The sequence below is a fragment of the Anomaloglossus baeobatrachus genome, chromosome 1 (assembly GCF_048569485.1).
Source record: "Anomaloglossus baeobatrachus isolate aAnoBae1 chromosome 1, aAnoBae1.hap1, whole genome shotgun sequence".
Lineage (NCBI taxonomy): Eukaryota > Metazoa > Chordata > Amphibia > Anura > Aromobatidae > Anomaloglossus > Anomaloglossus baeobatrachus.
Genome location: NC_134353.1, coordinates 543,196,217 through 543,223,826, shown reverse-complemented (window position 1 = coordinate 543,223,826; position 27,610 = coordinate 543,196,217). Strand labels below are relative to the sequence as shown.

At 43.0% G+C, this 27,610-nt stretch overlaps 1 protein-coding gene across 3 annotated transcripts in view; it reads right to left on the bottom strand.

The window, feature by feature from the left end:
• Nucleotides 1-27,610, bottom strand: part of ZNF462 (zinc finger protein 462) — a 137,953-nt gene that overhangs the window by 25,364 nt on the left and 84,979 nt on the right. For all 3 annotated transcript variants that reach the window (XM_075316664.1, XM_075316676.1, XM_075316670.1), the window contains 4 exons: nt 25,167-25,434; nt 22,802-22,938; nt 7,647-7,870; nt 2,952-3,069 (listed from right to left, as the gene is read on the bottom strand). In XM_075316664.1, the coding sequence (XP_075172779.1) occupies nt 2,952-3,069; nt 7,647-7,870; nt 22,802-22,938; nt 25,167-25,434 (747 nt within the window). The remainder of the gene's footprint in view (nt 1-2,951; nt 3,070-7,646; nt 7,871-22,801; nt 22,939-25,166; nt 25,435-27,610) is intronic.

The following is a 27,610-nucleotide window of genomic DNA, read 5'->3' as shown; positions in this document are numbered from 1 at the left end:
GGGCAATGGAGAAAGAAGGCGCATTTATGGATTAAGCACACACCAAGTTTCACATACCAGGATAGCATCCATGTCATCTTAGTGAGTGCATTTTTCACAATATACCTAATGATAATAGACCTAATGATCTCTGATTTTTCATTTAATTTTATTTGATAAATCTGTCTAAATACTAATTTATAGCTAATGTGCACTATTGGATTATATATACACATTTAATAAAAGTTGGGTATTAATACTAGACATCATTTTTTGTGAGGTTTGTTCTGCAGTCCTGGGTAAGTCCATTGTTAGCTCTGAAGGGCAGGGACCTGTCTTGGTATGTCTCATTGTTAGTTTTGAATATGTCATTTTTCTTACCTTTACTATACTGCAATAATAGTCCCAAATACAGATTATTATAGTACTCAAAACCAAATCATGCTTTGTACAAACACACGAGGGCAGCTGTCAAACAGCATGTGTGGTTGCGGGAAGTAGAACTTGCAGGCTCACTTAGGGCAAGGTTTACCTTACAAAGTACTGCACCCAACAATATAAACATACAGTATATCACTGTGCTCTGGCTTTGTCCTATGCTGGGCTCAGATGGAGCAGCACAGGTGACCTGACTGTTCTACATTCACTCCTTCCAGTTTAAGCCATGTTTTGTTCTTGCAATTTATTTTTCTCACCACCAGTGTCGGACTGGCTACCGGAGGAACCTCCAGTAACACCAGTCCTGGCTGCGGTTACCTGGATTGAACTCCGGAGCTCTCACCTGAGCTTTGGAGTACAGCCTGGACTGAACTCGGGGTTTGCAGGACTGAACTGCGAGCACCGACTGGTTCCCCGATGATTGCGGTTCAGTTCATGGCAGCTGCAGACAGGTCGGGCTGATCTCCGGAGCTCTCACCTGAGCTCCAGAGTTCAGCCCGGCCTGTCCGCAGCTGTGACATGAACTGAACCGCAATCGCCTGGGAATCATTCGGTGCTCGCAGTTCAGTCCTGCAAACCCCGAGTTCAGTCCAGGCTGTACTCCAAAGCTCAGGTGAGAGTTCTGGAGTTCAATCCAGGTAACCGCAGCCAGGACTGGTGTTACTGGAGGTTCCTCCGGTAGCCAGTCCGATTCTGGCCATCACTACAGTATATTATTTTTCTTTCGACATAGTGTTATTTATTTGCAGGATGAATTGTAGTTAGGATTGACAGCATTCACTTTGCCATATAATGTACTGGAAAACAAAAAAATATTCCAAGTGGGATGATATTGTGAAAAAATTGAATTTTGCCATTAATTATTAGGCTTTATTTTTATAGTAATTTTACATTTTGCAGGTAAACATATAGTTTTTTTTATATTTCACAATTAGCTAAAGAATAGGAATTTTGGAAAAAAAAAATTTTTAAATTTGGTTTGTGTTACTATTTTTTGAACTCGATATCATTTATTTATCTTTTATCAATGATCTTGTTATGGGTTAGTTATATGCATGACAAGCTGTAGTTTTTATTAGTACTGATTAGTAATATTTTTATTGCTTATATTGCAGCTTTTGGGGAGGTGCTGAGTCCAAAATACATGTATTCTGTTTTTTTTTTTTCTTTAAGCTATTTATACTATGGGTTGAGTACCTCTGTATTTTGATGGACTGGCCTTTATTTGTGCAATTACACCAAGTATGGGTTTTTTATTTCTTTAGTTTTGGATTGTGAAAAGGGAGTGATTTAAACTTTTAGATTTTATTAATATATTAGTTTTTTAACTACTCTTTGTGTGGTTCTTTAGCCCTCCCGCGGGACTTGACCCCGAGATCATCTATAACTTGTACTACATATGGTAATACTGTGTTAATTTCACTATGTATTGCAAAACTAATTTACTAAGAAACTCAGGACTTAATTGGAACCCCAAGATATCAGCAACTAGGACCTTGAGTAAGCCTCCAACTACTATGGCAACCCATCAGCACCCAGTAATTACTTGGTGGAACCACTTAAATACTTAGTCAGAGATCTTAGTTGTTCAACAGCAATGATCAGAGCTAGCTCCAATCGCTGCTGGAAAAAGGTTATAACACAGCTGACACCAACCCTATCTGGAGTTGGCCTCAGCTTCTGAGACCCACTTTATACACCCGCTCCAAGTATTTTAGGAAGAAGTTAAATAACTTCTGTAGACAGAATAATTTCAATGACTGGAATGCAACAGGTAGTCACACATTTAGATCATACAGCAAATGGGATAGACTACAAGGAGCACAAAAGCAAAATGGCCAATTTATTAAGACTCACATTGAACTCCACAGTCTTAATGAAAGGACGAGGCAGAGTAAGAGGAGCCTGATTTATTAATTGGTGGAAAACCATTTCTGGCGTAATGTACACCATGTCTCATAATGGATAGTTGCAACATCCCGTACTGACCAGACTGGGGTGAAAATGTCAGAAGTAGCAATATCTTTGCGCAACTTTGCATTGTGCAAGTGAAAATTTTCAGAAAACAGGTATAAAACACTTAAATGTATCAACCTTAATGAGATTTAGGTGTGAAACCCTTCCATATTTAATTTAAGTAGTGTTTCTGGTGGTCAAATCCCTGCTGATAGCAGGATAAAGGGGTTGTCTCATTAGCTGATTTCCCTGGTTTGACTTCTGGCACCAAGACAAATCAACAAAGCAAGGCAGACATTTACCCTGCAATCACGTCTGCATGGAAAATGATATGTAGTATTACTCGTACATGGTGGCTATTCAGTTGAACTGCCAACAGTGCGATACAAGAACAACTCAAGCGAGAAGGGCAGCCTCTTCTACAGAGCAGCTCCAAAACGTATGGCTCATAAAGGGATCTCCAAGCAGGCGTCTGGACAGGAATTGTCATGACGAGACAACCCACTTAACGAGATGTACAAGCTGCCTAAGATAGGAATACAGTTAACACTGCTGTATATATGTAAACAGCCACCAACCTCCATTCTTGGTTGCACTTTCTTCTTCGTCACTGCTTGAAGTCTCTGTTTTTGTATCTTTCATCTGCTCCAGTTGATCCAAATTTACTAATCCAACTAGCTCAAAGTTACGGCACACCTGTAGTCCAAAAATCAACCAACATGAGATTATCAAATCATGCCACACAATGTGAATAGTTATTGTACAATGAAAGATTTTGTAGACTGCTGACATACTTGGTGACTAGTGATGAGCGAATGTATGTCACTATTCGTAGAAACGAGTAATGGTGTGTTCGCCTATATTTGTATGTCCCGCCCAGTATGTTTGGCACCTGACTTGCAGCTCCTAAACATGGGCTTCTTAACCAATTACAGTAATGTCGCAGCCATCTTGGCTGTGGCATTACTGTGATTGGCTGGCCACCTCCATTTTGTACACAGTACATTGCCAGCGTCTATCTCCAAGTGCTTCATACTCAACGATCACAGGCATGGCTATCCCACTGCTCCCGCTGCCTCTCTTATTCTTCCCTACCCGCTCATTAGCCTCATCACACATTCACTGCACCTGCTCATTAGGCTGATACATATTCACTCCTTCCCCCGCACACCAGTGGCCGTGATTGGTTGCAGTTAGACCTGCCCACACGCTGATGACAGCTCTCTGACTGCAACCAATCATAGCCGACAGGTCTATAATCATACAGTAAAATAAATAAATAATTTTAAAAAAAAAACGGCATGTGGTCCCCCCCCCAATTTTGATACCCAGCCAAGATAAAGACTCACAGCTGCTGGCTGGTATTCTCAGGCTGGGAGACCCACGTTTTCGGGAGCCCCCAGCCTAAAAATACCAGCCAGCAGCCGTCCGGAATTATCGCATCCATTAGATGCGACAGTCCCGGGACTCTACCCGGCTCATCCCGAATGCCCTGGTGCGGTGGCAATCGGGGTAATAAGGATTTAATGGCAGCCCATAGCTGCCACTAAGTTCTAGATTAATCATGGCAGGAGTCTCTGAGAGACAAATGCGTGCGGGCATATTCTCCAGGCTCCCCCGGTTCACTTTCATCACTTTGCCATCCATTTCAGCTTTCTCCTCAGGCCCGAAGACCGCTCTGTTGGGTCCAGCAGAAAATAACTCGCATTTCCCATTGACTTGCATTGTACTCGCTATTCATAATGAATACACGAGTATTACAAAGTATTCGTTACGAGTATAGCGATTACGAATATTATGGTACTCGCTCATCTCTATTGGTGACTCATCATCTTGCCATTCTTAATATCTTTCCATGAGTTAAAACAGTTTAGCTTTTACGTTCTAAAGCCGATAGGTTTCTAGTCTTTGGGAGTAAATAGGAATGTTTCCATTCATTTACAGAAAAATAAAATCTTCACAATTGTGAAACACAAAGTATACAGAGGGGAAGATTGTGGTACTTTTTAATATACAATGGATACTCTTTATTTGTCTAAAATTGGAAAACCTTGTATCATGGGAAATATTGTGATATTGCTTAACCCTAGAACGCATACCTGGGGCCTCGTAGGCCTGCTAGGTCAGTTATTTTCTATGGTAGATTTCTATGGTTGCGCGTTTTAGGTTTAATCTGCTAGGATGTTTGCCACAAGAGTCACTTAAAAACATTAAAACAAGAAAAATATATGATGCACCATAGATTGTACAATTATATACATCAGTAGTGACCACAACATATCAGTAGGAAAAGGAAAACCTATCTTAAGGAATCATCTAATATTTCAAGGAATACTGAGCAGAGTGTTTATTAAAATATAGGTTTTATCACTAAGGTGGACAGTGGATATAAAAAGTGTCCACACACACCTGTTAAAATGGCAGCCCCTCTATATACAGCACCATCCTGCAATAAATCTCTCCAGTCAGCCACACTATATTCAGCCTGATCCTGCAGCATATCACATCGTTTAGTCCATCTATACAGTGGATATATAACATCTACACAAACTTGATAAAATGTAAGGTTTTTGTTATGTAAAAAATCATAGCAAGAATCATTTCAGGAAATTCGACTTGAACACGATTCTCCATGGATCGATCTGCACATCTTTAACTGGTTGTGCACTGCACAAAACAACATTCTCCAGTATTCTTCCTGTTTGAAATATATCCCTGTTCTCAATGCGCCTAGACTTATTAAATGATGACCACATATACAGATTTTTGCTGCTGACAGATTACCTTTAGAAATAGTACTTTTTCTTAGGCAATATGATTTTTTTTGCCTAATTTTATTTTATACAGTACTGGTCAAGAGTTTGGACACACCTGTTCATGCAGTGGTTTTCCTTGTCCTTATTGGTCTGTGCCCATTGTAGAGTCAGACTGAAAGCAACAAAACCACAATGCAACATATGGAATTGAGTAAAGAAATGTGAATAGAAACAAGAATTAAACCTTAGATTCCCCAAAAAACCCCTCTTTTACTCTGACGACAGCTTAACATTCTCCTAAGCAGTTTTATAAAGTAATCACCTACAATGGTCCAACAACAAGAATGACTTGTCATTAGTCCATTTATGGAACCACTGGTCTTCTGAAATCATTTGTGACCATCAGGTGTGTTTTGCAGAGGTAAACTTCCAAAATATGGCAAGAACCACTCAAATAAGTAAAGCGAAAGGACAGTTGATTATTACTTTAAAAACACAAACAGCTGTCAATCCGGAAAATTGCTTTAAACTTGAAAGTATCCCCAAGTGCAGACATGAAAACCATCAGTTGCTATGATCAAACTAGCTTATCATGGGAACTGTCCCAAGAAAGGAAGACCAAGAATTACTTCTGCTGCAGAAGATAAGTTCATCAGTGTTACCAGCTTCAGAAATCAAAATTTAACAGCACCTCTTATAACAGCTCTTATAGTAGCAGATACATCTCCACATTAACTATCAAACACATAAATAATTGAGCAATGCACATTTCGTGTTTAATGCATATGCCACTCCATAAAGGACTTTCAGAAAAAATTGGAAACAGGAATTTTAGGGCTGAATATAAAATATAACAACTTTATTAGATATGAAAAGTTAAAAGAAAGTCAGTTTATATAATTACAACATCAAGGTGCAAAAGAATGGGTGAAAACCCACATGCTAGTGAGAAAGCCCAGGCAAAATCACCCAACTGATGGGAAGTCCAGAAAGGAAGGACTCAATAGAAATGTAATCCCATAATAGCTGACAACTAATGAGCCCTCAATGCATACTCAGAAAGATAATGGGTAGGTTAAGTTACCACTGACCAGTGTCAGACTATTTCTATGCAGAAGGCAGCAGAACGAGTCAGCATAAAGTTATGAACAATAATGTCCTGGGACTTACACATTGGAGGGTCCTTTTGCTGCTGTGAGACGTCCAGACGACCACCCTAGCCATATGTAAGTCCTAGGACATTATTGTCTTTCTGAGTACGCATTGAGGGCTCATTACTTGTCAGCTATTATGGGATTACATTTCTATTGAGTCCTTCCTTTCTGGACTTCCCATCCCCCGGGTGATTTTGCCTGGGCTTTCTCACTAGCATATGGGTTTTCACCCATTCTTTTGCACCTTGATGTTGTAATTATATAAACTGACTTTCTTTTAACTTTTCATATCTAATAAAGTTGTTATATTTTATATTCAGCCCTAAAACTCCTGTTTCCAATTTTTTCTGAAACATCAACTATCAAGAAGAGACTGAGAAGTAGGCCTTTATGGTCAAATTGCTTTAAAGAAGCAACTACTGAGAACCGTAAAGAAGAACAAGAAACCTGTTTGGGCCAAGTAAGACAAGGAGGGAACATTAGTGCAGTGAAAATCTGTATTGTGATATGTTGAGTCAAAATTTTAGATTTTCTGTGCCAATCGCCAAATTAGGTGTGAGAAGCAGAAAAAATGAGTGGACAGATTGTACAAGTGTGTTTTCCAGACATGGCTGGGAAGAGATGATGATGTAGGGGTGCTTGGTTGGTGATAATGTTGAAGTAATTCAAATTCAAGGCACAGTATGGCTACCACAGCAGTCTGCACTATTGTATACTATGATAGAGCTATGTGATCAAGAAGAGAGGAATGCAGTGCTGTGTCAGATAACATGACCTTTATTAGCACCCGACCTCAACCCAATTGAAATGGTTTATGATGAGTTGGACTGCAGAGTGAAAGTATAGCAGCCAACAAGTGCTCTGTACCTCTGGGAACTCCTTCAATATTGTGGTAAAGACATTTCAGGTGACTACCTGAATAACCTGTAGAAGAGAATGCCAAAGGTGTGTAATGTGGTCATCAGAATAAGAAGGATACTTTGAGGAATCTAAAGTTTAACACATATTCTCGTTTGTTTCCATATTTGTTTCCCTTGTGATATTGCTGTTTTCAGTCTAAATTTACAATGTGCACATTCCAATAAGAACAAGGAAAACTACTACATGAATAGGTGTGTCCAAACTTTTGAACGGTAATGCACATACTCAACCCATGAAGATATTTTTCATATAACACAATATCTTACTTTTTCCATATGATCTCATTTATAAATCTATATTTTTAAACCAAAGACTTATAAATATCCATATAGTTTGTAGAAAAGGGAAACATCACCTCATAATTTATTAAAAATAGTTAGTACAAAATGTAGAAAAGCAGGTTCTGACCGATTTGCTTATCTCTAGAGAATGTAACCCATACCTTATGCTCCTCTCTTAGATGGCTATCTAGTTCTTCATTTAATTTGGCTTGGTAGTAGCACAGCTGACACTTGTAGGGCTTCAGTTCATTATGCTTCTCTATGTGCTGTTGCAGGCTTTCATCACTCGAGCAGGTGAAAGTGCATTTATCACACCGAAACACAACTCCCTGCAGTTGCTTTGATAGCTTGGAACGACAAACCTCTATAGGAACAACTCTCTCTTCTGCAATGAAGACATAAAAGACAATGAAGTGACGTACAAAACAATTACACATCAATATTCATGCCAGATCTATTGTGTAAAAGCTTTTAATTTAAACAATGCATCCCATTCCAACAATAACTGTTGCAGCGACTAAACATTTTGTGCTGTAGTGTGTATCAATTATGTCATTGTTCGGGTACCCACAAAGGAACAAAGTGGCTAAAACAACAAGAAACCTGAGCTAAAGTAGATCTGCTGGGAAATTTCTACTGAAACAACTGCCTTTCTGTTTAGTAGGTTGGTGGCTCTTTTTATAGTGAAAGCTATGCTGCCAATATACTGTATGTTGATAACTGTCCCCATATGAAGGTTGTTTTCTATTAGATTTAGTACAAATTCAATGACTACAAAGAGTGCCATGTTTCACGAGATTCCTTAAGTACAGGAGTATTCTGCAACATCAGCAAAACTGGATTTATGTAAGGGTATTATGATTACTGTGCGCACACTGTGTTTTTTGCTGCGGATTTGCCGCAGCTTTTGCTGCAGAAAAGTTGCGGTTTTTGCTCATAACCTTTCTGCAGTCCTTCCCCAGCAAAATCTATGGGAAATCCAAAATGCTGTGTGCACACTGCGTTTTTTTTCCTACAGGTTTTGGTGCAGAATTTCTGCAGTAAAAAAGAATGTGCATGTCCCTTCTTTTCCGCAGGTACTTCCATTTTTGCCATAGATAATGGTATAAAACCAAAGGGACCAACCCGCGGAAAATCCGCGGCAAAACCGCACAAATCGCATGCGGATTTGGGTGCATTTTTGGTGCGGTTGTTGCCAGAGGTTGCGGATTTTTCTTAAGAAAAGCAAATCTCCCAGTGCGCACAGACCCTAACTAGGTTTATCATCAATTAAGTGGTTTACTTAATGGAAGAACAATGCAGAATGCGGCAGTGGTTGTAAATCGTATCATTAATACCGTCACAAAATAGACTATGGTTGGCACTCAATGGCTTGGCGAGAAGGTGTTCCTTGGTACATTTGTAAACTTAAAAAAAGATAAAGCCGGGCACTTCAATTCAAGATGATATGATTATACATTTATTAACATGAGTACAAGGGTCTGTGTGCAATGAGCTAAAGTGTTAGTCACGACCTTGTTGACGACCTATAAAGTGAATAAACACAGATATTATTGTCACATGTGAACAGACCTCTGTGACCTTCAACTTCTAGCTGGAATACTACCTACAAAATAACATGGCTTAGACTGAACTCGCAGTTCAACAATAGGCAGCATGTAGTTTATAACATTATAATGTAAGTTATACACTGGTGAGCAAATGAGCAACAATGTTTTGAACTTTTGTCTTTCAGGCTCCATATCTCATCATTCACTACAGCTTTGCGCATGAGATTACCTTCATTTTATAGACTATCATCTTGGCTATCTCATACATAAATTTGACCTGCACCTATTTAGCATATAATTATTTATGCAGATTTTTGTCATGTTACTACATTGTTACTGTTCTTATTGATTCCTAACTGAAAGGTCATTGGTTTGAATTGAAGAGCAAAAAATTTGGCACACTGCATTATGTGAGTGCCATGACAGTTGAAAGAATAAGAAATGAAGTCCGTCCATCAATTCAAAAGCCAAGAGGTGGAGGTCTAGGTAAAATATTGGAGTCAACAAATCGGCTCCTCACAAGGTCTATCAGTTTTGGCACGACAAACTCAACAGTGAAGATGTCTCGTATGCATTGTAATAGTGAAATCACACACATCCATATAAACACCATGCGATGCATGCTATACAAGTCTGGAATGGTGGCCTGAAAAAGGTGAAGAAGCTTTGACTTCAATATCATCATAAGAAGCATCGGCTCGAATTTGCAAATAAGTACAAAAAGTGGACAGTTGAAGATTGTAAACGGGTGATTTGGAGCAGAGAGTAGATTAGGCTCTGATGGGTGCAAATGGGTCTGGAAAAAACAAGGGAAAAGGGCTAATGTATTTAGAAATTGAAGTAACTGTCAAGTCTGGTGGAGGAAGCCTGATGATATGGGGTTGTTTCACAGACAAAGATGTTGGATACTTGACCAGGATTAATGGAGGTCTCATTGCTGAGCTATATGTGAGTATCCTACAAGGCAAGTTAGTTCATACATTTGAGTACTATGTGTATGAAAAGGATGACAGGGTCTCCCAGCTGGACAACAACCCAACACATACATCGAGATTGGTGAAGAAATGGTTTAATGCTGGATTAGCTCTTATAGTTTGCAGACCCCAACCCAATTGAACACTTGTAGGTAGAGTTGAAAATAAAGCTGTAAACATATCCAAGCGAGTCGACCAGTATATACCAGCATTGGGAACATGTAGAAGAGTCCAGGGATCAGGTTTCAGTCGATACATGCTTGAATATGATCAAGAGCAAGCCCAGAAGGGTTCAGGCAGTGTTGAAAGCCAAAGGAGATTTACAAAATACTTACAAAATTATAAAAATTAAAATTTAGGTTTGTAGGAGCAAAACAGTAACAATGTAAGTCACATGACAAGAATTTGCATAACTAATTATATGCTACATAGTTGCAGACGTTCAAAGCTACTGTATAGTGAATGGTGAGATATGAAGCCTCACAGCCAAAAATTCAAAACATTGTTACTAGGGATGAGCGAATGTATTCGACACTATTCTGTATCCGACGGATAACGGGCTATTCGCACCATTCGGTATCCGACGGATAAAACAACATCCACTACGATACTTTCATTATCATCTCTGACTTCCTGGCGCCTGTTTTCCAGCCAATGAACACATCTGATGTTGCTTGCTCTCACAGTAACGCCGCAGCCATCTTTGTTGTGGTGTTACTGTGATTGGTTTGGCTGCACAGTGTCATCTACATACACGTTGGCACAGCTTTCGGGAACGATACATATATTGTCCCCGCTGCTTCGGCTTCCAGCTCCATGGAGGGGAGAGAGAAAGAAAGAAAGAGAGACTGCCTTTTCCCATCCATTTCGGCCTTTTTCTTCGTCACCACAGCTCACCGTTAGGTCCAACGTGAAATTGTTCGGGTTTCCCATAGACTTGCATTGCACGACGAATATTCGCGAATAGTCGAATAGCGGTGACCTATTCGTTGGATATTCGCAAAGTCGGATATTTTGGTATTTGATCATCTCTAATTGTTACCCTTTTTCTTGTCAGTGTATGACAGTTTTTCTGGCAGAGTTACTGAATACACAATGCGCCTGCAGTGCCAGTTAGGTCTATGTGCTGGCATATAAGCCCACAGACCTCCATTCTCCAGATGGAAGACGCAAAACAGTCTCTTTGCTTCTGATGGACTAGCATACACCAGTATTGTTTATTATTTGACTGTGTGGAATAACTTATGGCTGAACTATTCCATTTAGTGGCATCAGACAAAGCAAATTCTGCACAGTGGACATATCTTAAACATGGAAGCCTATTGGCGACGTATGTTACTTTATTCCTTATGCAGTGACATATGTAGAGGATATAAATTGATAAAACCACTCAACATACCTCAGACCTACTCTGTAGTGTGAAAAGACACTTCAGCTAACCATGAACATAAGACTAACTTCAGCCGAACCTGCCGATATTAGCAGTCTATGTGTATGGGGGCATGGGATAGAAGATTGCTAAGGTAGTTAAGCATGTGGTATGTCTGATTTTGCAACTGACAGAGATGTGTTGGAGTGGCTCTCTCATGGAGAACACATGTGAGCGCTCCTATGTATGGGAGAGTCAGCCTAGATAGCTGCTGAAAGAATGATCGTTTGGCCAACAACCATCTAAGATGTATGGACTTTAACTCTGTAAAATCATATCTTCCAAACATACCTCTTGTAAAAAAAAATCATCCTGTTTTAGTTACGTAGGTTAAAAAAAAGACCTAGGTCCATCCAGTTCAACCTTCCTCCACCAACTATATATTTTGTCAAAAATCATTTATAACTGACAATGTTGTGTGTATTATATGTTATCTACACCTTGATGATACACACAGAGGTCTTCTGCTATTTATCACAAACTGTGCTTTTGTTACAAATTGTCATTAAACACTTGGCGGAAAGGGGCAGAAATATGAACAACTTTTAAAGATAAGCTGTGTTTCTTGACCATAACAACCAATCAGAGGACGGTTTTCAAAGGCACTAAAAGGTTGCATGCTATAAGCAGCGAAGATTCTTTCCACATTGCAATTGTTTGTTGGCCCCCTTTTTCCTTTAATGGCACTTATGTATGTAAAAGGCAATAGCAAAAGGTCTGGATAGTTTAAATAAGACTCATCCAATTCCAGAAAAAAAATAAATTAGCTGTGCTATAAATATTAATTAAATATGGATTTAGATACATACTTTAAGAGAACCTGTCAGCTAATACATGATGCCCTTGGCTATATGATCTTAGACATGTGCTTGACTTTGAAATGCTTCAGAAAAAGAAAAAAAATGTTCAGCTCACCTGATGAAAAAGGGAATTTTGTTTACTTACCGTAAATTCCTTTTCTTCTAGCTCCTATTGGGAGACCCAGACAATTGGGTGTATAGCTTCTGCCTCTGGAGGCCACACAAAGTATTACACTTTTAAAAAAGTGTAACCCCTCCCCTCTGCCTATACACCCTCCCGTGGATCACGGGCTCCTCAGTTTTGGTGCAAAAGCAGGAAGGAGAAAACTTATAAATTGGTCTAGGGTCAATTCAATCCGAAGGATGTTCGGAGAACTGAAGACCATGAACCAAAAGAACAAATCAACATCAACAACATGTGTACACAAAAGAACAACCAGCCCGAAGGGCACAGGGGTGGGTGCTGGGTCTCCCAATAGGAGCTAGAAGAAAAGGAGTTTACGGTAAGTAAACAAAATTCCCTTTTTCTTTGTCGCTCCATTGGGAGACCCAGACAATTGGGACGTCCAAGAGCAGTCCCTGGGTGGGTAAAACAATACCTCAATAGAAAGAGCCGAAAACGGCCCCCTCTTACAGGTGGGCAACCGCCACCTGGAGGACTCGCCTACCTAGACTGGCGTCTGCCGAAGCATAGGTATGCACTTGATAGTGCTTCGTGAAAGTGTGCAGACTAGACCACGTAGCTGCCTGACACACCTGCTGAGCCGTCGCCCGGTGCTTCAATGCCCAGGACGCACCTACGGCTCTGGTAGAATGAGCTTTCAACCCTGAAGGGAGCGGAAGCCCAGAAGTACGGTAGGCCTCGAGAATCGGTTCCTTGATCCACCGAGCCAAGGTTGACTTGGAGGCCTGAGAGCCCTTGCGCTGGCCAGCGACAAGGACAAAGAGCGCTTCTGAACGGCGCAGGGGCACCGTGCGAGACACGTAGAGCCGGAGTGCTCTCACTAGATTCAAAGAGTGCAAATCCTTTTCACACTGGTGAATTGGATTAGGGCAAAAGGAAGGCAAGGAGATATCCTGATTTAGATGAAAAGGGGATACCACCTTAGGGAGAAATTCCGGGACAGGACGCAGAACCACCTTATCCTGGTGAAAAACCAGGAAGGGAGCTTTGCATGACAGTGCTGCAAGCTCAGACACTCTCCGAAGTGATGTGACTGCAACCAGGAAGGCCACCTTCTGAGAAAGACGGGAGAGAGAGACATCCCGCAGCGGCTCAAAAGGCGGCTTTTGAAGAGCCGTCAGGACCCTGTTAAGATCCCAAGGTTCCAACGGACGTTTGTAAGGTGGAACCATGTGGCAAACCCCCTGCAGGAACGTGCGGACCTGCGGAAGCCTGGCTAGACGCTTTTGAAAAAACACGGAGAGCGCCGAAACTTGGCCCTTGAGAGAGCCGAGGGATAAACCCTTGTCCATTCCAGATTGTAGGAATGAAAGGAATGTGGGTAAGGCAAACGGCCATGGAGGAAAACCGTTATCAGAGCACCAGGATAAGAAGATTTGCCAAGACCTGTAATAGATCTTGGCGGACGTAGGCTTCTTGGCTTGTCTCATGGTGGCAATGACATCCTGAGATAACCCTGAAGACGCTAGGAGCCAGGACTCAATGGCCACACAGTCAGGTTGAGGGCCACAGAATTCAGATGGAAAAACGGGCCTTGTGACAGCAAGTCTGGGCGGTCTGGAAGTGCCCACGGTTGACCCACCGTGAGATGCCACAGATCCGGATACCACGACCGCCTCGGCCAGTCTGGAGCGACGAGAATGGCGCGACGGCATTCGGACCGGATCTTGCGTAGTACCCTGGGCAGCATCGCCAGAGGGGGAAACACGTATGGCAGCCGAAACTGCGACCAATCCTGGACCAAGGCGTCCGCTGCCAGAGCTCTGTGATCCTGAGACCGAGCCATGAAGGCCGGGACCTTGTTGTTGTGTCGTGACGCCATGAGGTCGACGTCCGGCGTTCCCCAGCGGCGACAGATCTCTCGAAACACGTCTGGGTGAAGAGACCATTCCCCCCGAGTCCATGCCCTGACGACTGAGAAAATCTGCTTCCCAGTTTTCTACGCCCGGGATGTGAACTGCGGAGATGGTGGAGCCTGTGACTTCCACCCACTGCAGAATTCGCCGGACTTCCTGGAAGGCTTGACGACTGCGAGTGCCGCCTTGGTGGTTGATGTAGGCGACGGCAGTGGCGTTGTCCGACTGGATTCGGATCTGCCTGCCCTCCAGCCACCGATGGAAAGCCAATAGGGCTAGATATACTGCCCTTATCTCCAGGATATTGATCTGAAGGGTCGATTCTATTGGATTCCAGGTTCCCTGAGCCCTGTGGTGGAGAAAAACCGCTCCCCAACCTGACAGGCTCGCGTCCGTGGTGACCACAGCCCAGGTTGGAGGTAGGAAGGATTTTCCCCCAAACAGAGATGTGGGTAGGAGCCACCACTGAAGTGATGTTTTGGTTGCAAGGGAAGGAGAGATGTTCTTGTCGAGGGAAGCCGAACTTTTGTCCCATTTGCGAAGAATGTCCCATTGGAGTGGCCGTAGATGGAATTGCGCGAACAGCACTGCTTCCATAGCTGCAACCATCTTCCCCAGGAAGTGCATGAGGCGCCTTAAGGGGTGTGACTGACTCCGAAGAAGTGATTGCACCCCCGCTTGCAGAGAAAGCTGTTTGTCCCGCGGTAGCTTGACTAACGCTGGCTGGGTATGAAACTCCATCCCGAGGTAAGTCAGTGATTGGGTCGGCGTCAACTTGGATTTCGGGAAATTGATGATCCACCCGAACTGCTGGAGAGTCTCCAGAGTGACGGAAAGACTTCGTTGACACGCCACCCGAGAAGGAGCCCTGACTAGGAGATCGTCCAAGTAGGGGATCACCGAGTGGCCCTGAGAGTGCAGGACCGCCACGACGGATGCCATGACTTTGGTGAAAACCCGTGGGGCTGTCGCCAGGCCGAAGGGCAATGCGACGAACTGGAGGTGTTCGTCCCCGATGGCGAAACGCAGGAAACGTTGATGTTCGGGTGCGATCGGCACATGGAGATAAGCATCCTTGATGTCGATCGATGCTAGGAAGTCTCCTTGTGACATCGAGGCGATGACCGAGCGGAGAGATTCCATCCGAAATCGTCTGGTTCTCACATGTCTGTTGAGCAGCTTGAGGTCCAGAACGGGACGGAATGACCCGTCATTTTTTGGCACCACGAACAAGTTGGAGTAAAAACCGCGACCACGTTCCTGAAGGGGAACGGGAATCACAACTCCATCTATCTTTAGAGCGTCCACTGCCTGAAAAAGTGCGTCGGCCTGTGCGGGGGGTGGGGAGGTTCTGAAGAAACGAGCCGTAGGTCGAGAGCTGAACTCTATCCTGTAACCATGAGACAAAATGTCTCTCACCCATCGGTCTTGAATGTGTGGCCACCAGGCGTCGCCAACGCGGGAGAGCCTGCCACCGACCGAGGATGTGGCTAGATGAGGCCGAGAGTCATGATGAGGCCGTCTTGGAGGCAGTGCCTCCTGCGGCCTTTTGGGGGCGTGACTTGGACCGCCACGCATAGGAGTTCCTCTGGCCTTTCTCCGGCCGGTTGGACGAAGAGGATTGGGGCTTGGCGGAGGGACGAAAGGACCGAAACCTCGATTGGATTTTTCTCTGCTGAGGTCTCTTAGGTTTGGACTGGGGTAAGGAGGAGTCCTTTCCCGAGGATTCCTTAATAATCTCATCCAACCGTTCGCCAAACAAACGGTCGCCAGAAAAAGGCAAACCAGTTAAGAACCTTTTGGAAGCAGAGTCTGCTTTCCATTCGCGCAGCCACATGGCCCTGCGGACTGCCACGGAGTTAGCGGATGCTACAGCCGTACGGCTAGCGGAGTCCAGGACGGCGTTCATGGCGTAGGACGAAAATGCTGATGCCTGAGAGGTCAAGGAAGAAACATGTGGAGCACAATTCCGCGTGACAGCATTAATCTCAGTCAGACATGCCGAGATCGCTTGGAGAGCCCACACGGCCGCAAAGGCTGGGGCGAAAGACGCGCCCGTGGCCTCATAAATAGACTTCACCAAGAGCTCTATCTGTCTGTCAGTGGCATCCTTCAGGGATGAGCCATTGGCAACAGACACAACGGACCTAGCAGCCAATCTAGAGACTGGAGGATCCACCTTGGGAGAGTGTGCCCAGCCCTGAACGACTTCAGGTGGAAAGGGATAACGCGTGTCAGTGAGCCGTTTAGCAAAGCGCTTGTCCGGAACCGCTCTGGGCTTCTGGACAGCGTCCCTGAAGTTAGAGTGATCAAAAAACGTATTGCGCGTACGTTTGGGGAATCGAAATTGGTGTTTCTCCTGCTGAGAAGCCGACTCCTCTGCAGGAGGAGGCGGTGGTGAGAGATCCAACACCTGGTTGATGGACGAGATAAGATCATTTACTAAGGCGTCCCCCTCAGGGGTATCAAGGTTATGAGGGTAGGTGGATCCCGCAGGCTACATAGCCCCACAAGAGGTACAGGCCGCGAAAAAAATCTGTGCCTTAGTAGCTTTGCTCCTTGTGGACGACATGCTGTTGTCTCTTAGGAGAGTGACCACTGAGGGTATATAGGAAAAGGGTATACAGCCTTTCCGAACAGATATATATATATCTATTATATATATATATCCCGGCACCCTAGGGGGACCAGCACCGGGTGACCGGTGTGGCTTACCAACCGCTAATGAGAGGAGTGTGTCCTCCAGATTCCCTGTCGTGGATACCCCGAAGCTGCAGAGCTTTGCTGCTGAGTAGCATCCACCGGCAGAATGCTAAAAAATGGCCGCCGGAGCTCTCAGGGAGGGGGGGGCGGCGCTAGCAAAGAGCGGGAATCTGGAGTCCCCAAAGTGGTCAATGAGGGGGGAGGGAAACATGCAAGATGCTCCAGCCCTCAAAGCCGACAGGCAGGCTCGGGGGCGGGATTTTTCGCGACTAGGCCGCGGCGAAGCCGGGGACTAAATTTAAGGCCGTGCCCGACAAGCAGGCACGGTCGGCGCGGAAGTCCGCCGAAAAGACAACGGATGGAACTACCGCGGCTTCCGGGGATAAGGTGCGACCCTCTCTGTACAGTCCCCACATGGGGACACAGAGTACCTTCCAGTTGCAGGGCCCGGTCCCTGGGGATTAAGAAGCTCCGGTCTGGCAGGTTCCACCAGGGGCTGCGGATGGAGCACGGTCCCAGCTCATGGATGACCGCTTAGGATCCCACTTCTCCCAGAGCCGCATAAGGGATGGTGAAGGAGACGGCATGTGGCTCCAGCCTCCGTACCCGCAATGGGTACCTCAACCTTAACAACACCGCCGACATAGTGGGGTGAGAAGGGAACATGCCGGGGACCCCATCGGGGTCCTCTTTTCTTCCATCCGACATAACTATGTATGAGAATGCATGAGTGGATGTGTGCCTCCTTCCACACAAAGCATAAAAATGAGGAGCCCGTGATCCACGGGAGGGTGTATAGGCAGAGGGGAGGGGTTACACTTTTTTAAAAGTGTAATACTTTGTGTGGCCTCCAGAGGCAGAAGCTATACACCCAATTGTCTGGGTCTCCCAATGGAGCGACAAAGAAAAAAGCTTTGAGCTCTCAAGATGTGCGTGGACACTGAATCCCAGTTGGAAGGATAATGGAACACGTGACAAACGGGTAATTTTTTTCCTGCACGCTATCTCTTAATTTTTCAAGTAAAAAAGAGCTTTATTTATCCATCAAAAAGATACAAAAACACCCAAGTTTAAAAACAGGACAAGCTGCAAAAATCCTACGCATTTCAAACCTCGAAATTTGAGGATTTTTTTCTTGCTGGATGTCCAATTTTTAAACTGGTGTGTTTTTTTTTAATGTTTTTAATGAATAAAGTTTTTTTTTTTACTTGAAAAATTGCCTTACTCTTCAAAACAGCCATCAATTCACAAGGGGGAGGATTACCTGTTTTAGTTGCTATGTATTCCTTTCAGATATATGCAAAAGAAGAAGCCACAGCTCTAATAGGATTGCAGAGAATTAACATTGCAAAGGCAGCGGTGGTGCCACAAGTATAGCACATTAGAGGCCGTTTGACTAAAAGCATACTTACATACTTCATCGCATTAAACAATCATCTACTTTACATTTTCTGGCTTTCCATTTACATCTTTGGCACCCGCTTGTTTGCGATCCTATAAACATTGCTACTTTCCTTTACAAACGGTATTGTTCATTGACTATATTCATGAGAGCAACTTTACCCTGTACACATAGGTAATACAGAGGAACACCACCTACCTTGTTTCCCTGAAAATAAGACGTTGTCTTATTATTTTTTTTTTTGGCCCTGAAAAAAGCACTAGGTCTTATTTTCAGGGGGTGTCTTATTCTCGAGGAGACATGGTTGGCGGTAAGTTTACCTTCCCACAAAAAGCAGACCCCCCCTTCCTTCCCAGGATCGTCATACTTACCAGCCCCGGGCGTCTGTGTGGCTCCCAGATCCTCCTGTGATCTCCAAGCAGGTGTGCTGCACGCCTCCCCTGCGTCTGGCTGACACTCGCATAGATCACATCACACTCACTCATACTCTAACAGACACACACACATCAGATTCCACATCATTCCTCCCTGTGATCTCCCAGCAGCTGTGCTCCCCTACATCTGACCGACACTCGCATACATCAGATCTCTCTCTCACTCACACACACACACACATCACATTCCACATCATTCCTCCCTGTGATCTCCCAGCAGCTGTCTTCCCCTGCGTCTGGCCGACACACATATCAGAACACAGTCACAAATCATACAGCATACACACACACACACACTTTTCACATCATTCCTCCCTGTGCTCTCCGGTGATCGCTCCCAGCAGCTGTGCTGTAAGCCGTCCTCCTCTGCCTCCTGCCGACACTCACACATCCGATCGCATACACACACACACACATACACACACACTCACACACACGCACACTCACACATCAGACAGCATACACCTCCGCCGAGAAGCAAGTGATATCGCTGGATGTGGTGAGTGTGTGGATGCGATCTGTAGTGTGTGTGTGTGAGGCCCCCTTTACACGTCCGTGAAAATAACACATGTGTTTCACGGACGTGTCAAAGGTGCGTTTTCCCCTCCGTGTGCAGTGTTTATGGCACTACGTGTGTTCTCCGCGTGTTATCCGTGATATCACACGGAGAACGGGAACTTTCAACTCACCTGTCCCTGGTGTCGCTGTCCGTGGTGCTGATCTTCGGTGTCCAGCCCTGCCAACTCCCCGCTGCTGCTGCTTCCGGCCGCAGTGAAGTGAATATTAAATGAGCATAATGAGTGGTGGTCGGAAGCAAGTGACAGCAGCGGCAGAGATAGGAGGGCAGGAGAAGGTGAGTAAAGTTTTGTTATTTTTTTCTCTGACGCGTGAGTTTTCTCCGGCGCGTGTCACATGGGACAGCATCCACACTACATCCGTTTGGTCCATATGCGTGCCGTGTGACACCCGTGCTGCCTGAGAAAAACGGACATGCATTCGTGTGGAGCACACGGGCACACGTCTGCTCCACACGGAGGCATGGGCCAATGACTGCACACGTGCGTGCACATAAACCTATTGATTTTAATGGGTTTACGTGTGCCCGTGTCTCAGGTACATGCGAGCACGGACCTAGCATGTACCGGAGACACGTGCGTGTGAAGGGGGCCTGAGTGTGTGTGTGATCTGATGTGTGTGATGTGTGTGTGTTCCGCCTCAGGACCTTGATGCGCTCACCTGCTCTGGCGTCTGGTGAGTATGATCGGGGAGTCTTCTGTCTTCTTTCTTTAGGGGATGCCCGCTGTCTATAATGAAGTGTCCTGCAGTGTCTTTAACTTTTTTACCGCTACATGACACTCCATTATTGACCGCGGCTAGGTCTTATTTTCATTTGATGTCTTATATTTAGGCATCCCTGAAAACTCCTGCTAGGTCTTATTTTCAGGGGAGGTCTTATTCTTGGTGAAAAACACAGTATTTATGTAAACAGCTAAGAAGTACAAAAAAATTATAGTATAGTATCAAAGTCAGAACTGCCACTGAAATAACGACAAGGAGGCTTGGCAGGCCAGATTCCTAATCTTTCACTTCAAAAAGCATTTTTTTAAAAATACGTTTAGGTTACCAATAGCAAGAGGGAAAATAGTTGAGACCACTATGAGGAGTATTCAAAGGGAACCTCTCAGCAGATTTGGGGCCCATAAGCTGCGGACACCACCAGTGAGCCCTTATATACAGCATTCTAAGATGCTGTATATAAGAGCCCAGGCCGCTGTGTAGAACGTAAAAATCACTTTATAATACTTATCTAAACAGTCGCTACTGTGGAGTTGGGTCAGATGTTGTCCGTTGTCCAGTGCCGGCGCCTCCTCTTTCGGCCAGCTTTGTCGTCCTTCTTCTGAAGCTGGGGTGCATGACGCATCCTACGTCATCCACACTAGCTGCCATTGAGGTCCTGCATAGGTGCACTATGATCTGCCCTAAGCAGGGCAGATCAAAGTATTGTAGTGCGCCTATGCGGGACCGGTGAGTGTGTATGACGTACGATGCGTCATGCACACAGGCTTCAGAAGGAGGATGAAGAGAAGAAGCCGGCACCGGAGAATGGAGACGCCCAGATGACCCAACTCCACCGCAGCGACTGTTTAGGTAAGTATTATAAAGTCATTTTTACATTCTACACAGCGGCCTGGGCACTTATATATAGCATGTTAGAATGCTGTATATAAGAGCCCACTGGTGGTGGTTGCAACATATAGGCCCCAAATCTGCTGACAGGTTCCCTTTAAAGGGGAATGAACAGAAAGGACTGTCTGTAGAAGATGTCTTCCTATTTGTGCTTAGAGCCCACTTGGAATACTCTGGTGTGCCTAGAGCTCTTCACAGACATAGTAGAAATTGTATAATTGTTGCATATACATATATATAATTCACACTTGTATACTTGCCACTGAGGAGGAAGGTTGCTCTAGTAGCCTTGCTGCTACTGCAGCATTGTTGAATTCCTGCCTGTAGAGGTGGTTTAGGCTGCAGTTCTGGTGTCTGACTACAACCAAGAAATTGGTGTTTATCCTTTTGTGTTTTCACGTCTGTCTTCCTTTCCTTATGTTGTATTAGTGCAGAGGTGGGACCAGTGTTGTCGTTGGCCATCTCACTACTGAGGGTGGGTGCAGGGCTAGCGAGGGATTAGGTATCCTACTTAGCGACGGGGTGAAAGAACCCATATATGGATGCTAGGAAGTTCAAGTAACAGCTTCAGGTAAGTTCAGAGAGTATCCCTTCACCCCTCTCCCTATCAGCGGGGCCCACTATTGTTTAAGTGTCTCCGGTGTACCCTGTTTGTGGTGGCACTTGGGGGTTCCTTGGTGTTGGGTGGAACCCTAATAGTCACAGTGTAACAGTTGGTTTGCAATTGAAATACTGCCTCCATATGGTTGTATGACCACATGACTCATTGAAGCATTTGTATATGTGGGCCAATAGAAAGGGACTTAACACCTAATTGAATAAACTGTACAGGAAGCTGTGGTCCACATTCACTAGCCAGTAAGTGGCAGTTGACGGAAAACAATGCCTTGTCACACGCTCACCAGTGTAGCGGAGAGCTGCTCCTGCTATTCCTACAGTCAATCGGAGTGCTGTATAAAGATATACAGTGTGATGTGGGCAGTACCGAGTGTGGGGTGGGGCATCTCATTCAAACTCACTCTATTGTGCTATATGCCCTTCACTCAGCAGTGTAGAGGAGAGCGGCTCACGCTAGACTAACCAGAATGTTTGGCTTAGCTGCTCCTTTTTCACCAACCTGTGGCCGGCTGCTCCTGCTGCATTTATCATCCACATCAAAGTTCTGCATGTACAGCGTGATGTGGGCAGCACCAAGGTAGGGGGGAGGGGAGTGATGCATTTTCTATTACATACCATGTAAAAAAAGTAGACAGCATCCTAGTGGGTGAAGATTCAGTCCATATTTTTAATCCATAAAGGTCACACAAAACAGCAATGTTTCGATAACAAAGTCTTTTCAAGCATTTTCTATTACAGTCACCATCCTGGGATAGGTTATCTACTAGTATTAAATATTCATAAAGACTTTGATGCATTTATGTGTTTTATGTTTTTTTAGTTTTAAAGCCAGTAGGAAAAGCTCTGTTTTAAATATTGGAAGCTTGTGCGTTAAAGGTAGTTTGGTGTGGTGGTACATTGTAAGGTCTGTATACTGATTATACTACCATAGATTCTTTCACGGCTGCTTCTTTTGCTTCTTAGAGGAATTGGTTCTACTAATAGTTGTCCTAAAATATCTCCTGCAGTGTTACATGTCCAACCAGAGGAGAATAATTATTATGTTACCAGTATAAATGAATTCATTAGTCTACTCAAGTAAAATATATGAAAAATGAATACAAGAAGCAAATAATTAAGTTATGATTTCCAAATATATTCGGGAGAGAAAATTTACATGATGCAAAATACATCATTTACCTCTGTGAAGGACGATATGATCTATCATATTATGTTTATATTTGGTATGATACAGACAGAGAGGACATCGGAGGTCTTTGGGCCCTTCCTCAGGACTTGTGGAATGGCCAGCTTCAACATGCATAGTAAAAGCAGATCTGTGAAAGGAAGATCAAAATATCTAGGTCACACAGTCACTAAGTCTTCTGTACACAGTTTTAAAGAAGTATCCACCATAAGTGCTACAATAACTTCTTGGTAAATTTAATATTAAACATGTGTTCAGAGATTAAGAAATAGAGGACATTTGACCTAATATTTGAAGTGATGAAAGATTCCTGCTTGCACAAATTTGAAATGTGATGCCTGGGCTGCATGTCTATTTCATTACATATGTACAGAAGTAAAGAGGTGGCAAAGTACATCCTCATCTGTCAGGCCAACCTTACCGGCCAGGAGATTCTGACAGCTATAATTCACAACCCTGTTCATATCACAAAAGGGATTACATAAAACTATATTTCTGTAGTGCCACTATGGCATTGGCAGTAGCTGAATCTTGACAGTGTGAAAAATGGATGCTTTTGACTACTCGAGTGACCATGACATAAACCCTAGTATCTGATTGCATACTTTTGGGGAGGTGTCAACTAACTTCCCATCTTTCAGCTGCTTCTCTCAATAGAACATTGAGCATAGCAGGAGAACCAGCACATGACAGTCAGTATTGTAAATCGAATACTTGCAGTCACGTGACAACCTTCTGAGCAGGCAACAGAGCGGAATCCTGGCAGTGTACATATTTTATATCGTCAAGATTCAGCAACTGAAAGTGCCATAGAGGCACTGCAGAAATTTAGTATTATCAAAAAACTGGGGTAATATAAAAATGAGTAAAGGTAAATTTGTATGTGACACAATTCACTCTTAATGGCATTCTAGAAAACTTTCTTTTAATCTGTCAGTATGCTGTATAAAGTCTAAACACAAAACGCTCTGCCTTTTGCCTGCAAAACTAAATGCCCCTAATTCCAGAAAACCTTCTGTTTACACACAATATAAATTTTATAATTTATATTGTCAAACATGTAATTTTGGTTTTGTATGTGCTCCTTTCTTGTTTCCGTTAAGTTATAAGGATAATGAAGGTATATACTCTGATGGTCCTATAGCAGACCACTGGCTATTCTATGTGTATATTATTCTACACATTGTACTATAATTAATGTAGATTATATACAGTAAGACTGCTCTAAAAATATAACTCATTGAGGAAACCATCCTTTATCCAGGCCAGATTTCCTAAGAGTGACAGATTTAAAGTAGACTTTTCAGCTCTGCTTGCACATCTGTTTTGGTAAAACTTGTATACTACATAAAATGACAATTCAAAAGCATCTTTTTTCAAAAAGTGGTGTGCCTGGTCAATCAGTGTTGGCCCTGATAGGACAAGCTCAGAGTGTGCACAGACTCCCACCAACTCGTAACCCCCAGTTGTCAGTTTATTTCTACATTTCTAACAGAAATAACAGAAGAACTGCATGACACAGAGCTATAAGGAAAGCTGTGCTAGAATTTTTAAATGAATGATACAAGTACTCATTAAAGACAATCTGTCAGCAGGTTTTTGCTATGAAAGTGAAGACAGCATGTTGCAAGGGTGAAAACATAGTATTCAAGGATACCTGTCTTGTCAAGGTCTGATCTATTGTTTAGTTACTATCTTTGTTTAAGCGGCAGGACTTCTCATTGCTTGGACTACAATTTCACACACACAACAGTCCCGCACATCCACTCGTCTGATTGACACCTCACTGTCAATGTACAATGTCTAAAGAGAGCCTGGTGTGGGCGGGGACAGCTCCTTGGGCTCAGCTAAATAGCTAAATCTAAAAATTCTGATTGTGTCAGACCGGTTGCACACAGTAAACCAAGTGATATATTGCTGGATTCAGAATCTCCTTGCCTACATTATGCTGCTCTCGGATGAGGTAGCAAAATCCTGCTGACAGATTCTCTTTACTATAATTATGTCAGGAAAAATGACTGATTTTCTTTAAATTCAGTCATACAGTCATATACTATGCATGATGGCCATTGTCTTTGAGAGGGCCAACCCTCTAGAGAGCAAATTGTAATGTAATTTTGGGTAGACATGTCTAAACAATTGTAATATGGTAGAATTAAGAAAACATATACTTTATATTGTGTCTTTTTACTTTTTTCTGTTACCACTGGAGGTTTAAACTCTAAGCAGAGCATTCGGAGGATACTTTATCAACTCTGGACATAATATCTAAATAATTAGGCTGCACAGATTTATAATGTCTATTCAGTAGTTAAAAGTTAGAAGTAGAAGTAATACTCCAAAATAGTGTTTCCTTACTTGTAGCATGTATAAAAAGAGCAATCTTTGCACTTAAACAGTTTCTTTCCTCCATGTTTATCTCGATAATGACGACGAATGCTCTGAATGTAACCAGAAGAAAAGTCACAAAATTCACAGTTAAGGACAAATTCCTCTTTTAGCTCAGGGGCAATATTGGCCACAGGAAGAGGAGTAGGACTATTGTTGCTGTTATTTCTGGCTTGAGCAGCTGACTGGTAATGATTGAGCTGCTGCTGAACATCTGGTGGCTCAAAATATGATGATTCTGGGAACGACAAAAACGAAGAAGGTCAAAGATTAACTTACAAAGCTACCAGCACAAACGCATTAACAATTATCAAACCACAAAAGATAGGGCAACACAATGAAAAGTCATGGTATACAAACTGAACATAGCCCAGCTAACAGCTAATAAGAAACAGCCATTATTTTATGACACCTAATAAGGCTAGTCACTATTATGGTGTATATGATAATCAATTTGTACGAGTGGAGAAATAGTTATGATTTGATCCTATGGGTTACAGCAATAGTACCAATAGTACTTTACAAAACAGAACACGTAAATATGTAATGCATGTACAATCATCCTAAGTAAAAGTATATACATCAGGACTATTTTGTACATGATATCTGGGTTTGTGAATAGTTACCAAAGGACAGTAATTAAATCTAAAAAAAAAATGCTAAAGTATGGTGTTTCTCAACGCCACGGATCTCAGTAATTGTAGCAATGCCATGGATTGAGAGTTTTCCTAATATTGCAGTGGTGAGTTTTATTAAATGCCATACATCAGTAACTGCCAATAGTATTTTCTCTATGGACATCCATAAGACCATGCCATAAACTGGATGTAAGAAACACTGCTACTTTTTATTATATAACCATGGAGGAAGAAAATATACTTTTGTAATTATCAGAAGGTTGTATTGTCTACTCACACATAACATATCGAATTTGTAATACCTTTGCACACGAGGGTCATGGTGAAGCAGTAATGTAAGTAGTGCTTGTTTTCGTTATTCTATACTTATATACATGCAATATCGCTATTCCAATTATTTTGCAGAAGTCATACAATTATCATTAAAAAGGGTTGTCCGTGGCCATCAGGATAAAAGAAATAAAAAAGCCAAGCTTATTACTAAAATCTGCCCACCATGCACCAGCGCAGGCACTTCAACAATCTCCACCAGACCAGAAGTGTTTAATTTATGCCATCTGGTGACACTGGCGGACACTGACAGATGAGTGCCCCTGTGTATGAACAATATATGGACACTTTGTAGTCCAATAGTTCATCATAATATACAATCCCCCCTCCTTTAGAGGTAGAAATGCACCCCCAAACCTCTTGGGCCCCTGTTCAGCTCCACATCTACTATGTCCACCCCTGACCATTGACCGGTCTGCTTAAGCCACTGAGTTGTAGCAGTGTCTCATGGTTGGGATATGATCACTTTCACTTCGGCAGAGATTAATGGTGTCACCACTTGATGACATTCAGTGGCTCTAGAAATCAGATCATGATGTCATTGTCTGCACAAGCAGAGTGGCAGAGCTGCTAAAGCGGAGGTAGATTTCGGTGGTAAATATAGCTTTCTTAACACTTGGGTTCTGGTTAGTCAATAAGTCTATATGTAAAGATTTTAGTTTATTTCTTTGGAAATTGCCTAAACCAACTGAATTTCCAGTTTTTAACAATCAGGTTCTAACCTGCCAGCCAACATGTATTGGCACACCATTTCCTTGCCTGAACTTCCTTTATTGCAGTACTATGCAATCCTCTGTTGTAATCATTTAGATCTGACCTTCATAAAAATGTTGTTTGCCTAGGCTGCTTATAGAGATAATGAAATAGCTTTCACCGGCACGGTACAAAGCTTTCTATCATTTATTGTTATGAGAGAAAGATCTACAATTACCCATGAGTAAAGTGCATCTGACACTAAGATGAGTTAATTCTTCTATGTGCCCTCAACAATACATGCAAATATCTTATTTATACACACTATATTTCCTTCCCACTACACCTATGTATGATATGTATGACTGGCACTGCTGTCCAGAAAGAGCTGCTGAGAGTCCGACATAAGTATATTCAGATAAACATACAATATATACCCTTTGATACACTTAATCTACATAGATTTAATGAGTTACAGACCGTATTACAGTCCAGAGCTGCATTAACAAGTCTATTTTCCTACATTCAATCTCCCAGCATTCCTTGTCTGAACAGAACAAACCAGCAGATATGTAAATGAAGCTGAGCTCCATAATACAGATGTATCTCATGATCAGTATATAAGAAGTTATTAATACATTCACAAAGATATTACATTTTTATGCAGATCATCTAAATTGTAAAGCGGTGTGGAATATGTTGGCGCTATATAAATAAAGATTATTAAAATCAATAAAATGTATGGTTTATAGG